The 13,776-nt window shown below is 44.6% G+C and overlaps 1 protein-coding gene and 1 long non-coding RNA gene across 2 annotated transcripts; one reads left to right on the top strand and one right to left on the bottom strand.

Moving 5' to 3' along the window:
- The first annotated feature begins 1,318 nt into the window (after positions 1–1,318).
- On the top strand, positions 1,319–4,815 carry LOC120671302. Its single transcript, XM_039951600.1, has 6 exons — positions 1,319–1,619; positions 2,019–2,201; positions 2,335–2,460; positions 2,597–2,791; positions 3,531–3,698; positions 4,117–4,815. The coding sequence occupies exons 1-6, from the start codon at positions 1,554–1,556 to the stop codon at positions 4,456–4,458; spliced, it is 1,080 nt and encodes a 359-aa protein (XP_039807534.1). The 5' UTR covers positions 1,319–1,553; the 3' UTR covers positions 4,459–4,815.
- On the bottom strand, positions 2,487–3,303 carry LOC120671303. The gene is made up of 2 exons (XR_005673577.1): positions 2,677–3,303; positions 2,487–2,587 (listed from the first exon to the last, which is right to left on the bottom strand). It is a non-coding gene; the product is annotated as an uncharacterized LOC120671303 (long non-coding RNA).
- Positions 4,816–13,776: the final 8,961 nt, after the last annotated feature.

Here is a 13,776-nt window from a genome sequence, read left to right as displayed (position 1 = left end):
TAACGAGGTCCTGGACTATACCTAACATGCCTTAAGTAATTCTAATAAACAACAAATACTAACACACCATCGAGCGAACACAATATCTAACTCCTAATACTGCTCCCAATTAGCAAATTGTGTCGAACCGGAGGCCCATTGTTGTTGTGACACGGGCAGTTGCAATATGGATTAGTGCATGGATACTTCGGTGGACTGGGACCTTTGTTCTCATCTTGCTCCTCTTCGTTGTTGCCGTTGCTTACTTCCATTTCTAAATCGAAGATACGATTCTACATATAATAGATGTACTCCGCGTGAGGATGAATTGGGGGAGGATCGACCCATCATACGAACCCGCAGTTCTCTGGAGCATTGGATGCCTGAAACACAAAATATAGTGTAAATCATACAATACATATTAAACATATCCAACACACCCTTAGTACTGAACATTACCCATGCTCGAGGGCACTTGAAGAAACGACGCCCTTCGTCCGTTCCCTCGGTGCATATCTGCACTAAGCAATCCTCATCATGCATGTATTTTGGCCAGTCTTATCTACGGTTATCGTACCCTCTCAGCGGTGAATCCTTGGTGAAATCACTCCTGCTCTCAACTGGAAACTCATATACTGCTTCTGGAAAATCCTCAGGGCCAATGGAACCGAGCCACACTATCGGTGGTCCTTTCCTAGCCCCCTTTCCTCTCCCGGAGCCCTTCCCACTAGACGATCCCCCACTAGCCATTACTACTGCATCTAATTTTTTGTTGCAAACGGCTTGAATCGAGGCCTATATATATAGGAAAAAGTGGCGTGGGGCCCGCAGGGTCCTGTCGGCCCGTGGACAGCCGACAGGTACCTGTCGGCCCTTAGAGAGCCGATAGGTCCATGTTTGGGCCGGCAGGTCCCCAGAGCATTATTGGGCCGACAGCCCAATCGGGACGACAGGACCCTGTCGGCCTTCCAAGAGCCAACAAGACTTTTTGGAGCCGACAGGCCGCGTCCGTGGACCTCGCGTGCGCCACATCAGATGCCACCTTGGCTGTCTGCTTTTCAACAGCCGATTAGTGACCTGTCGGCCGTCCAAGAGCTGACAGGCATCTATTTTTGCAATTTTCTCAAATGACCATTTATTTTTCGATTAACTATTAAAATAATATTATTTTAAAAAAATTCCCCCCAGAGAGGAGGAGGAAGACGATGGAGCAACGCCCAAGTTGGGCCGGGCCCGATTCTTGGACCCATCTTCCTAAAGCCCAGCCCAGGTTCTCTAGCCCAGCCCTTGGTCGTCTTCCATAAGGTAGGGTCGGGTTGGTGACTTGGTGGTGGGGGAGAAGTTATGCGCAGCTTCGCTGTCGCCAGTTTTTTTTTTCTTTTTTTTTTGCTTCTTCTTCCTTTTCCCTGGAGATCCAGGAGGAGTCGCCAGCTTTTGGGTTGCCATCAGCACCAGCACGGAGGAGGGAAGTCGGCGGCGACGGGTTGCCGATCACACAAAAAGCCGGTTGCTTGCTCCACTTCTTTGGCGGCGCGGCGCGGTGCTGTGTACAAGACTCCTCCCTCTCCGATCCCATGGCCTACCGCCGGAAGCAGGGCGCCGCCGTCGGTGCTGACGATCGCCGGAGCTCCTACCCCCAGGCACGCACCCCTGCCCCTCTTTCTCTCTCCCCTGCCTTGCGAGCCCCGCTTCCGTACCATTTCTTGATGATAGCCGATTCGGAATTGACGCTGCCTGAATCTAATTAATATGATCACCTAACCACCTTGCGTTGCCATGACTTACACGGGCAAAATAGCGAAGGAAATGAAAAACGCTTCCTGACTAATCAAGGATCGTCTTCGTACTTATTATCTCTAGTGGAGTTGCACACTTGCAGTATACCGTCAAATGACTGCACAGATTGACGAGTTCCTGATAGTAAACGCCTTAAATAATCATGAGTCATGTGCCTTATTGGTGATCGGATGGATATGCACAGTTGCATTCCTTTAATATTCTTTGATTCTCTTACAACAATAACGGTTTTGCTTCTGTAGGCCTCGGCATCATCATACAGTTACACATCTTTCGAAAGCATAAATGAGCCCAAGCTTGGATTGTGGGGAACTTTGGCAAGGAAAGCAAAGGGAATTCTCGATGAGGATGGCTTCGCACATAAGTTTGAGGACTTGAGGAAAGAACAAACCCATAGGAACACCAGTTCATCCACTGGAGATCAGGTCAGGCAGCAACCAGCAAGTGATGTATATCTGAATATACTGACAGTCGCCAGTGAACCTCTCTTGTATGGTCTTCAGCAATATTTTAAGCTGCCCTTTTGCTTACATCTCTTGCAATTTCTTGTAAATTCAGGCCCCTCAGTCTCGTTGGTCATTTGAAAACCACTGGAAGACAGGAGATGCTGCATCTCGAATTAGGCCAGAGGCTCTTTCTGCTTCTGTCAACCAGCTTAGTGGAAGAATCAGAAATGCTTTTGAAGTATGCCTCTCTTTCTTTCTTTTTTTACTTGGCTTAGCTCTGTACAGGCGTACAGCTCTTTTCCTTCAGCCTATTAATGGCATAAACCTCTGGAGTCACTTCCTAAATTAAAGACCTGCTGCTTCCTCTGAAATAGGAAGGACTCACAATTGTGGATAGTAAGACATCCAGTATTATTGAGGAGACTAAGAAAATCCAAATTAGAAGGAAGCCTACCGGCTCAAGTTCTTATGTGCCGAGTTCTGTCGCGGATACATTCGGCTCTCCTAATGACTCATTCAATCAAGCTGAATCTGCAGCCCAGGATACGCAACTGAAATCATCTCGCGACGTAAGGTGACACATGCTTATATATCTTGTTGGAAAATATGTTGTTTTATCTCCTTAAATTGTCACATCTAAGGGTCTGTTTGGATCATAGCCGTAGATTGCCTAGCCAGAGTTGTGGCTGCCGCCTGCCGCACATGCATAGGCACATGCTTGGTCCACAGCCGAAGCCTAGGCATGCCGCGTATACGTATGCAACCTGTGGCTCGCAACATTTGTGGCCGCGTCGCAACTCTAGCCTGGCGAGCAGGGGTAACTATCCAAACAGGCCCTAAGTATAGGTTCTATGATTTCAGGATTTATGTACAGCATTAATTCTCAGTATAAATAAACGAAGACATATGGATATTTGCTATTCTGTTGAGAGAGATTTCTAGTGCAGTTCCCTCTACTAAGTGACAAGTTCTGCTTATATGTGCCTAGTGGTTGAGAATTAATAGATATGTAATTTCAAACAATAAAAGAATTAACAGAGATAGCGCTGAAGTTGCCTCGTGTTATACATTTTCTAGTGTAATCAAGTATTCTGACCATACAGTTGGCATTGTCAGCTCATTTCTCTGGTTACACTGAACTGACAGAATAGCTTTTCCCACACAAGATTAAATTTTGGTTGATAATAATCAGTTTTCTCCTTTTCACCATCGATATATCAATGCTTCGGATAGTGAGTATATAATTTTTTTGTTACAGTACATGCCTGTGATGATGCCTCTCTCTTGCCCATGTAATTTTTTTTTCAGGTTGCCAATGCAATGGCTGCTAAAGCAAAACTTCTACTCCGTGAACTAAAATCTGTTAAAGCCGATCTAGCTTTTGCAAAGCAGAGATGTGCTCAGCTAGAAGAAGAGAACAAGATGTTGCGAGAAACAAAGCAGAAAGGGAGGAAAACTGAAGAGGACGATGACTTGGTACTCTTTTTTCTGAACCATTTAGCTGCTTAAACTTTTTGTTTTCGTTTTGAAATTTTCTTCATGATTTACGTACATCTTGATTTTCCACTACATTGAGAGTAGTGAATCAGTGATAAACCAATAACACATCACAAAACTCGTGAAATATTATCAGCGATTATTGAAAATCAGTAATATAGATTGCCCGTTAATGATCGTTAGATTTCTGAACATTTGCATCAAATGCTTGACTTTTCAGTAAATTGTCCCTTTTGGTGATACGAAGTCGAGGCAATTGTCTCATTTTTATTTTTACGTGACAATGTATTTGCTTTACTTCAAATAAGTTACTAACTGTTGGTACTCCCTAATTAAATGATTCTAAACTCAGCCATTTCAAGATATACTGAAATACTTGTCTTTGAAACTGAAACAGATTCTTGTGCAACTGGAGACATTACTGGCGGAGAAATCAAGGCTGGCACAGGAAAATTCGACATATGCCCGCGAGAATCGCTTCTTGCGTGAGATTGTAGATTTTCATCAATTCGCCACCCACGACGTTGTCTCCTTGGATGACGGAGACATGGAAGACGATGACCCGGAAGAAGACAGCAATGTGTTGGACGCTGAAAACATGTTACTACCTGTGGTTGAAGAAAACTCAGGAGATGACGAGGAACTGATCTCCCCAGTACCCTCCAGGCCAGAATCTCCAAATCTCAGCCCAACAGAAGAATCATCCCCGAAAATGCAGCAATTCGCAAAGCGTTGCTGATTCACCAAACATTGCCAGAGCCAAATGCATCAGCATCTGAAGCAGCTTGACGCATGTGGCTTTGGCGGCTTGTTCGGGGATTATTTCATCTGGTTTGGTTGTGCTCTTGTGACTTGTGTGTATAAAATTTTGTCCCCCACATTGGTTTGCAGTTGTATGTAACATGATGTGTATAGTATAGTTACAACAGGTTTCTGCATTTTGTATAAAGTGTATAGCAGATTGGTGGGTTTTGATGAAAAACTGGCTCGTGTGGTTTGGGAGAGTTTGTAATAATGCATGTAGTTACTGGTGAATTTGGCTGGTGTGAATAAGCAAAATGAAAACAGCATTTTATTTGAAGAGTGGGATTTGACTGGTGTGTACATGTACATCCATCTCCCAAGAGAGGACGAGGGGATCTGAAGCCCAGTGTTCGTTGTACATATATACATTCTCGTAAGGGAAGGGGGAAAAATGTTTGCGTTAAACAAGGCCGGTAAATTTCTTGTCGCTCTGCTGCATTCAGACGAAATGAAAGGAGAAAACAATCGTTGGCTGCTGGATGGGGATGGAGATGCGATCGATCAAATGGAAGCAAAGGCACTGACCAATGGTCGTCATGCCGACGGTCCGTTGGTGTCTTGGTGAGGATCGGAGTTACTCTACATGGATTAGAGACCGTACGTCCACTCTACGCAAGATAGCATGTTTAATCACCGATCATGGATTAGAGACCGTACGTCCACTCTACATGCGAGCTAGCATGTTTAATTTACTCAAGGCGGCATCAAATTTCGTATTCTTTTTTCGAAGCAATTTCGTATGTATATACAAGCAAAACCACTTTTGGATCTTGTGCGTTCATGTAGTTATCCAGTCGAAAACTATACTGGTCATTGTCGGCGCCGTCGCTGGAGGAGACAGGAGAGACGAGACCCCATAAAAATTGCATGTCTGCTGCTGATGTTCCCAGCTTCCTTTATTTCCACACCAGCCCGCTGGGAACATCAAATCAGACATGCAACAATGAATTTGCTGACTTGAGTACATGGTTCATTCTGGGAAAAAGGTGCAACTGATGTATAAAATATGGAAACATGCATACATAGAGCTGTAGTAAGGAAAGATCAGAGAACAAAGGAAAGGAAAAGAAATTTTGATACGACAAGAACTAAAGAGGATTCCTCCACTCCTAATTAACGTTTCAATATGTGAACTTAAATTTAATTCTAGTTATTAGTTTTGGTAGTACACATCGAATTACTCATGTAGATATTTTTAAAAATATAATACTAGTTTATCATTATAGGTAAGACACTCAAACAAAAATGTACGTAGCTGTCCAAAAATAAACAAATATATTCCTAATAAAATATAAACTTTTAATTTATTTTTATAAGGTACTTTTGCCCTAAATTCATGCTCCATAAATATTCACTACAGAATATGATGACGGAAAAAAATATAAATGATAGTTCTTGATCGACGCCAGTGCATTTAGGATAAAAAATTACAATAAAATGACTACAATCTTAACCAGGTAGCACACCGCAGTTTCGTGGCAACCACCACTTTTTTTTGAGACGACTCTTGTTATGGGACCAACACGGGACGCAGGGTTGGAATGACTGGCTATGTAACTGTTGACACCGCTTTTTGACACGTGTCAAGGAAGGTGATTTTTGTGAAGGGAAGGTGGCCGATTTGGAAGAAACCAAAAGATGCATAGGGTTGGAATCGGCCGATGGGAGTCCGTCCGATGGACCAGAGGAATATGCCGCGAAGATGCTGATTCGTCCGTTCTGGTGTTCGGCCGATGGATAGTTGCCGATGAAATCAAGGAAGGAGGAGAGGATCCGGACTCTGCGAGAATCTTGATGATTCGGTTGTAATATTTTTTAAGTAGTTTATCTTTTAAATAGTTTTTTTCTTTAGGGTCAAGTAATGTTTGCCGTAATCGGTTAGGACTTAATAGCGCTAGGCTATAAATATCAGTTGTAAGGGACCGGGAAAACTTATACACATCCAATACAACAAACTTTACAATTCCTTTGCACTTTTTCGGCGACTTCGCCTTTTCTCTTCTTTTTTCGACGAGTTCTTTCAAGTTGATTAAGGACGCCTCACATTCGAGCGACTTGATTTGCTGGTGAGTTTTCGTTTTACCGAGTATATTTGAGCTTTAGCTACCGGGCGCATCGCTGTGGCTTCGTTCAAATCTATTCAAAAGTTATCGAGTTCATCTAGGCTTTGACTTCCGGGCGCATCGCTGTCGTCTCGTCTAGATTTATTCACCAATTATCGATATCTACTAGATTTGTAGGTTTTTTCTATGCTTTTTGGCTATTATCACATCTAAAAATATACTAGATCGGCTTTAGGTTTTGGAGTGACACTTTTATTATCTCAAGAGTCAGTTTAGATCTGTTTTTAGCTTCGCATCATCTAAGTTACACATTCGTAGCTTAGATCTTGCCATACATACACGATCGGCTGCCCAAAAACCGGTTTTGTCGTCTAGTGTATCGGCTGATCCTGCCGATACGCTCCTTTACTATATGCTTGTATTTAATATTTTTTTGTCGTCTATAGTATCGGCAAAGCTTGCCGATACGCTCACCTGAGAGATATTCGGAATCCCAGCCGATACGCTCTCGAATTTGACTTTGTTTTCTCCCTTGTCAATTTCAGGTCAAACTGACTGGCACGCTTGGTCTACTTTCCGTGCTTGGCGAAAACTTGCCCTTGGATTCCAGTGTGTTGATTTTTGCGTCAACACATCTTTTGGCACGCTCGGTGGGACACGAAAGCTTCAACATGGTGGAACTCACAGATAAATCTGTAGTTAATGAAGAAAACCAGATTCCTGTTCCTGAAGATAAGCTCAAAGAAGTACAAAAGAAGGAATATGAAGAACTGGTGGAGAGATTCAAGCGTGAATGCCTCAAATCATACAGCGTCAATAGATCTGGTGAGGTGATCAAGAAGTTTGATCTTCCATCTTTCCAGCCATTGACAGAGGCTCAACATTAAAGCAAGATGATATACGCAGTTGGCCAGGCTGTGGCACAAGCTTTCATCAAGAGTGCAACAGTCATGGGCAACACGGTGCACAATGCAGTGGTCAAGACTTTTGCTGAAGGCATGTTACCAGGGTGCATGGGTCCTTACTATATACAACCAGATCAGATGCAGTATACTCCCTTGGAAGTGTCTATGACAGCAGCCCTGTCGGCTCAAAATAGCCAGGCAGAAACAAGCAACAGTCAAACTCCACCACAGATGACTTCTGCAGGATCGGCAGGTACGGCAGATCTTATCTACTCAACCACGCCACCGATTGCTATAACTATGCAAGGTAGATCTGCGTCTGTATTTCCTAAAGGATGGGATCCTGCTACTGGGTATGGTATGCATCCGAACTTCTTTTCTACGCCACCCAAGATGCAGTTTAATGCATCGGCTTCTCAGCCGATAGCCTCTCAGCCTGATCCATCGGTCGTTCAGCCGATAGGTGCACGGTAGGATGCATTGGCAACACAGCCAAATGCACAAGACGCATGGAGTCCACAACAGATGGCACAAACTAATGCATCGGCGCCACCGCCGATGACCCCACAGCAGCGTTTTGCTATCCTGCTCCAACCCCAGTCTCCTTCAGAAGTGTTATTGCCGCAATCTCCACATCAGAAGGGAATCAACTGGGTATTCCACAATCAAGCAACCGGACAGATACTGTATGTCAATGTGCCGTACATGGATATTACTGGTCAACAATCGGCTAATTCATCAGCTACACAGCCGACGATGACTCAGCAAACACCCAATCGGGTAGTACATCAAACACATCAGATACAATCGGCTGGACAGCCGATGAACCATGCAGCTCACCAAATGCCAATAGTTGAACCGCAAGTTGATTGGAGCACGAAGATAGCTAAAGTGATGAGGGAGCAGTTTGGTTTAAGGCCAAAACAACAGTCCGTTATGTACAAGACTCCCTATCCTCCGGCTTATGATCAGATTCCTCTCCCACACAAGTACAATATGCTTGATTTCATAAAGTTCTCAGGGCAGAGAGAAGTCTCTACGATGGAACATGTTAATAGGTTCCTTCTACAGTTGGGAGAAGCGGGCAACCAGGATGCACTCAGAGTCCGTTTGTTCTCCTTGTCTTTGTCTGGATCGGCCTTTGCTTGGTACACCACTTTGCCAGCAAACTCCATATTATATTGGGCCGATCTAGAAAGACAATTTCATCAGTTCTTCTTCTCTGGGATTACTGAGTTAAAGTTGACCGATTTGACCGGCTTGAGACAAAGAAATGATGAATCGGTTGCTGCTTTTATCCAGAGGTTCAGAGATGTCAAGAACCGATGTTACAGTTTGGTTCTGTCCGATCAGCAGTTGGCCGATGCAGCATTTAATGGACTCTTGCCGCACATTAAAGATAAATATGCATCGCAGGAGTTTGAAAGTATTAGCCAGATCGCAAGTCGGATGACAGGAGAGACTCGATCCTACGAGTCCAAGAAGTCTTTTCAGAAGAAGGTCAACTATGTGGAGTATTCTGCTAATGATGAGTCTGAAGAGGAGCAAGAAACGGTCGCATCGGCTGAGTGGATACAGAACAGTAAAAAGCCAGTGACGTGTCCATTTGGAAAGAAAGAGCCTGAGTTGTATGGGTTCGACATCACCAAAGCCGATAAGATCTTTGACTTGTTATTGTCGGAAGGGTTGATCAAGTTGAAGCCACATCACAAGATTCCATCGGAGGACGAGCTCAAGAATATAAAGTACTGCAAGTGGCACAACTCCACATCGCACGATACAAATGACTGCAAGGTCTTCCGACAGCAGATTCAGATGGCTTTCGAACAAGGGATGTTGAAATTTGAGGCTCCCAAGAAGACGATGAAGATCGACGGACATCCTTTCGCCACAAACATGGTTGATGTGGCTAGAGATGAAGGTTCTTCTCAAGCTAAGATTCTGACATCATCATCGGCCAAGAAATCTGGAGCTGTTGATCCTAAAGCGCAGATAGCGGCCGATGAGGTCAAAGGAAAGGGTCCGATGAGGGATGTTGAATGTTCATCGGCACCACGTAGACGTGTAACGTCTCAAATGCTGTTGAACAAGTTTTAGCGTGATCGTGAAAGGCGGCAGCATAGAGAAGAAGAGGAGCGACGCGAGCAAGATCATTGGAGGTGTCCTTTCTTTCTCTACTGCTAGGAAGAAGATTTGACATTGCCATCGGCATACGATTGTCCCGAATGCAATGGTCAAGGCAGCCGATCATATGAAAGGTCGCGTCATGAGCCTTATTGGCGTGAACGCACTCCTGTGCATCATCGACTGGGGGGGCATGACAATGATACGTGATCCTGCTGGGAGAAGAGCGCATGTACATGATCGGCTAGAACAGATGGCCGATGACAGAATAAAAGATGATCAACCGATGCGGAGAGATTCAGAACGTGAACCTGATCACCAGATCAATCCCAATGGTGTCCAGGAGGTTTGATCAGGTCTCAAAAGCGACGTGTTTAGAGGTTACGCCAGCTGGAGATTATTGAGGAAAAATAAGAACAAAATCTGCACAAGAAAGGGATCAGGTCACAAGTTTGGCGTGCTAAACCCAGAGCCGATAGTGATCAAAATTCTGGATCATCGGCTGCGCCAATTAATATGGTTTTCATAATGCCGAAAGAGTTTATGGTACCAGATGATGAAGATCATGAGCCAGAATTAGAGGAAGCCATGGCACAGTTAAATTTGGAACCATTGCAGCAACATTTGAGAAGTCAGAAGATGATAAGAGGCAACATCTTAAGGCACTATTCCTAAAGGGATTCGTTGATGGCAAGCCTGTTACGAAGATGTTGGTTGATGGAGGTGCAGCCATGAATATAATGCCCTATGTTATGCTATGCAAGCTTGGGAAGAATCAAGATGATCTGACGAAAACTGATATGATGCTAAAAGATTTCGAAGGAGTCGTATCTCCTGCTTTAGGGGCGTTATGCGTCGATCTCACAATTGGCAGTAAGACCCTTCCCACTACATTCTTCGTTATTAATGGCAAAGGTTCATATAGTTTGTTGTTGGGTCGGGATTGGATACATGCCAATTGTTGCATTCCATCTACTATGCATCAATGCTTGATTCAGTGGGTTGATGATACTGTTGAAATAGTATCAGTCGATTCGTCATTTAGTGTGGCATCGGCCGAAGCCCATATAGTGAGTTATGATCGGATGAATTGTCTTTCTGGTCAAGCATGGGAGAAGGATTTCTTTCGGATGGCTGATTACGAAGTTACATCAGAAAAGTCATGAGATTCTTTGGAAGAGTCTTGATCAATGAGGGATATGGCCGATTGTAGTATCGGCCAAATTTTGTAAGTTATAGACAATACTGGAAAGTATTGCCTTTAGTGCAAAAAATATGTAAAAGCCGATTCGCGAGTTGGATGCATCGGTTGTAATATGGCCGACACGATATGAGTCGCCCTTAGAGCAATAAATCATAAAAACAAATTTCGGGATTAAGATCAAGTTGTCTGCTAATTCTGGAGATTACATTACATGAGGTATTCTTACAGTAATCCTAGAGCTTCCTGGATTACTTTCATCGCACGCAGGCGAATTTGATCAATGTTTTCAATTACTTGGTTGTTATCTACTGATGAGCCAGAAATCGGCCGCAAACTCTTGTGGAGTTGATATGCTTGACGAGCATGCTTTTGCTTGTCTTCCTCGAGTTTGGTAATGGCCGATGGAATCTGAGAAAAATCGTGATCTGCGATGTCTATTGCTTGGTTTACCCAATAAAGTTCTTGCAAAAGACGATCCCGTTCAGCTTCCAATGCTGCCTTATTTCTCCGAATGCTGGCCTGGGTATCATTCAGAGATTTGATCTCCCCAATGGCCGATTCTGCTAAAGCTTTGAAGTTATTCCTTTGTTTGATGATTTCTTCCTACTGGAGACAATCGGCGAGTTGTTTCTGGGCCTTGTTGAATTCTGCGCGATGACTCTCGATAAAGGCTACAAGAATTAACGTCTCTTCGATCGGTTCTGGAAGCTTACCCTCCAGTTCTTCAAAGATGGCTCGGATCGGTTGTGCATTCTTGATTAGTTGGCCGATGTCTTGATTCAGAAGCTGAAGGGATTCTTGGAGTTTGACCTTGGTTTCATCTAACAGTACAATGGAATCGGCTGATGATGTTTCTTCTCCCTCTTCCTGAGAAGTAGCTCCAAATTGAAAAGAAAATAGATTATTGTTTGGAGATTCTTGTACCTGACAGGAAGATGTGATTAGGATGGCCGATGGATGCAAAGGGATGATGAAATCGGCCAAGGGGAATTGATTTGGAAGTTGATACTGCCGATAGGAACAAAGAGTTCAAAATTTGGCAAGTGGTCGCCGACGTGGGAAGGACCATTCAGAATAAACAAATGCGTTACTGGCAATGCCTATATTTTAGAGACACTTGAAGGGGAAGAGTATTCTAAAGCTCTTGATGGGAAGTATCTGAAGAAATATTGCCCAAGCGTTTGGGTAGATGCATAGCCGATTAAGTGGAAAGATCGGTTGAATTCAAGATAGCCAATGCAGAGAATATATCACCTTTAGCGCAAAAAATAAGAAAAGGTTTGATCGTATCATGATGCATTCAAGTGTTTTCGTGGCCGATATGACATGTATCGTCCTTAGATCAAAAAATCTAATCCAGAGATGCATGGTTTAGGTTTGACTTGGTTTTCTGGTTCAATTATGATCGCACGAAAGTATTGGTATATTTGGAGCGATTGCAAGACAGAAATTAATGCAAAATACAGTAAAGACAGAAGACAAGAGCCAACGAGGGGAGCCATTCATTGATTGTATTTATAGAAAGACAGAATAGCCTGTTACAACTACAACCTAGTCTGACTCTTCCCCGAAGAGGTTGCTAATGACCCCCTCCGGGCTGACGTCACGAGCAACGGCATCGGCAGGGTAGTAGAGGTCTTCAACAAGCTCCTCGAAGGCATCGCGCCACGGCCCTGGCTCGGGGAAGACCGGCGCCCATTGCCGGTAGTCCGCCCCGGACATGGTGGAGACAACAGCGATGGCTCTGGCGGCACCCTCGTGAGCCCTGTACTCGGCGACCTCGGTGACGCGGGTTGGAATGTTCTGGAGGCGCGCGGCGATGGTGTCCCCCCTCGCATTCACCGAGTCAATGGCGACTCGGGCGGCGTCCAACAGAGACTGGACTTGTGCCTCCAGCTCTAAGAAAGAGGAAGGAATTAGAATGGAGAATCTGAAGGTCATTAAAGAAGACATGGTTCCAAAACTTACTTGCGGTTTTGGTGTCGGCACTGGTGAGTCCGTGCCCGGTCGAGGTCACTACAGACCTCATTTAACTGGCGAAGGAGGTCGCGGATGTACTCATGGGTGCCTGCGTCCAGGATCCGGAAGTTTGGGGGGAGTTCTATGGCAGCGTATCTACAGAGAAGAGCAGATGGTCAAAAAGCAGATCAGAGATACGGCATTGACAAAGAAGAAAAACAATGACTTACCCCAGACGAGGGCGGAGAGGCTGTAAGGATCACCGGGGTGTCCGACCCTAGAGGGGGAGGGGGTGAATAGGGTCGCTAATCGCTTTTTAACCTAGGGCTCAAACTACTTGCATAAGATAAACCTAACACGTCTTATACATGCTAGTTATAACTAAGGTTTATCTATGCTACTCTCTACTTACCCCTAAAAACTTGCAACCTATAGCCAATCCTAATCAAACTAACTAGGAAAGTAAGGCATGCAAGATAGAGTAAATGTGGAAACGTAATACGGTAAGTAAAGAGGTAAGTGCAAGAGGGATGCAAACTCCCGAGTAGACACGGTCATGTAACGTGGTTCGGCACAAACGCCTACGTCCACGGGACACCGAGGCTCTTCCGATCACCGTCTTACACTACGCCACTAAGGCGATGCCGGCAAGCAAAGGCAAGTGCCCACAAGACACCGAATCTCGTGCACCGCCACCATCTCTTTAGGTCACTCGGCCGAAATCCACTACGGAGCTTCTCCACCAAGGAGGGGGCCTCCTCTTCCCCCGCACAAAGTGTTGTTGCCACTCCACACCAAGTCGGAGGGTCACACGACGGATCACAAGGATTGCTTGCCATAGCAAGACTTCTCTCAAGGGAGCTCTCGCAAGAACTAATCCCTATTACAAGCACTAAGCACTCTCACAAGTGTGCTTAAGCCTATATGATGTACAATGAAGTTCTATGGTGGTTGGAGATGATCTTTGGCTCTTGTATACTTCCTTGGTCTCCAGCACT

This window comes from Panicum virgatum, chromosome 4N (genome assembly GCF_016808335.1).
Source record: "Panicum virgatum strain AP13 chromosome 4N, P.virgatum_v5, whole genome shotgun sequence".
Classification (NCBI taxonomy): Eukaryota; Viridiplantae; Streptophyta; class Magnoliopsida; order Poales; family Poaceae; genus Panicum; species Panicum virgatum.
Note: the sequence above shows the minus strand (reverse complement) of the source record. Positions and strands in the feature narration are given on the sequence as shown.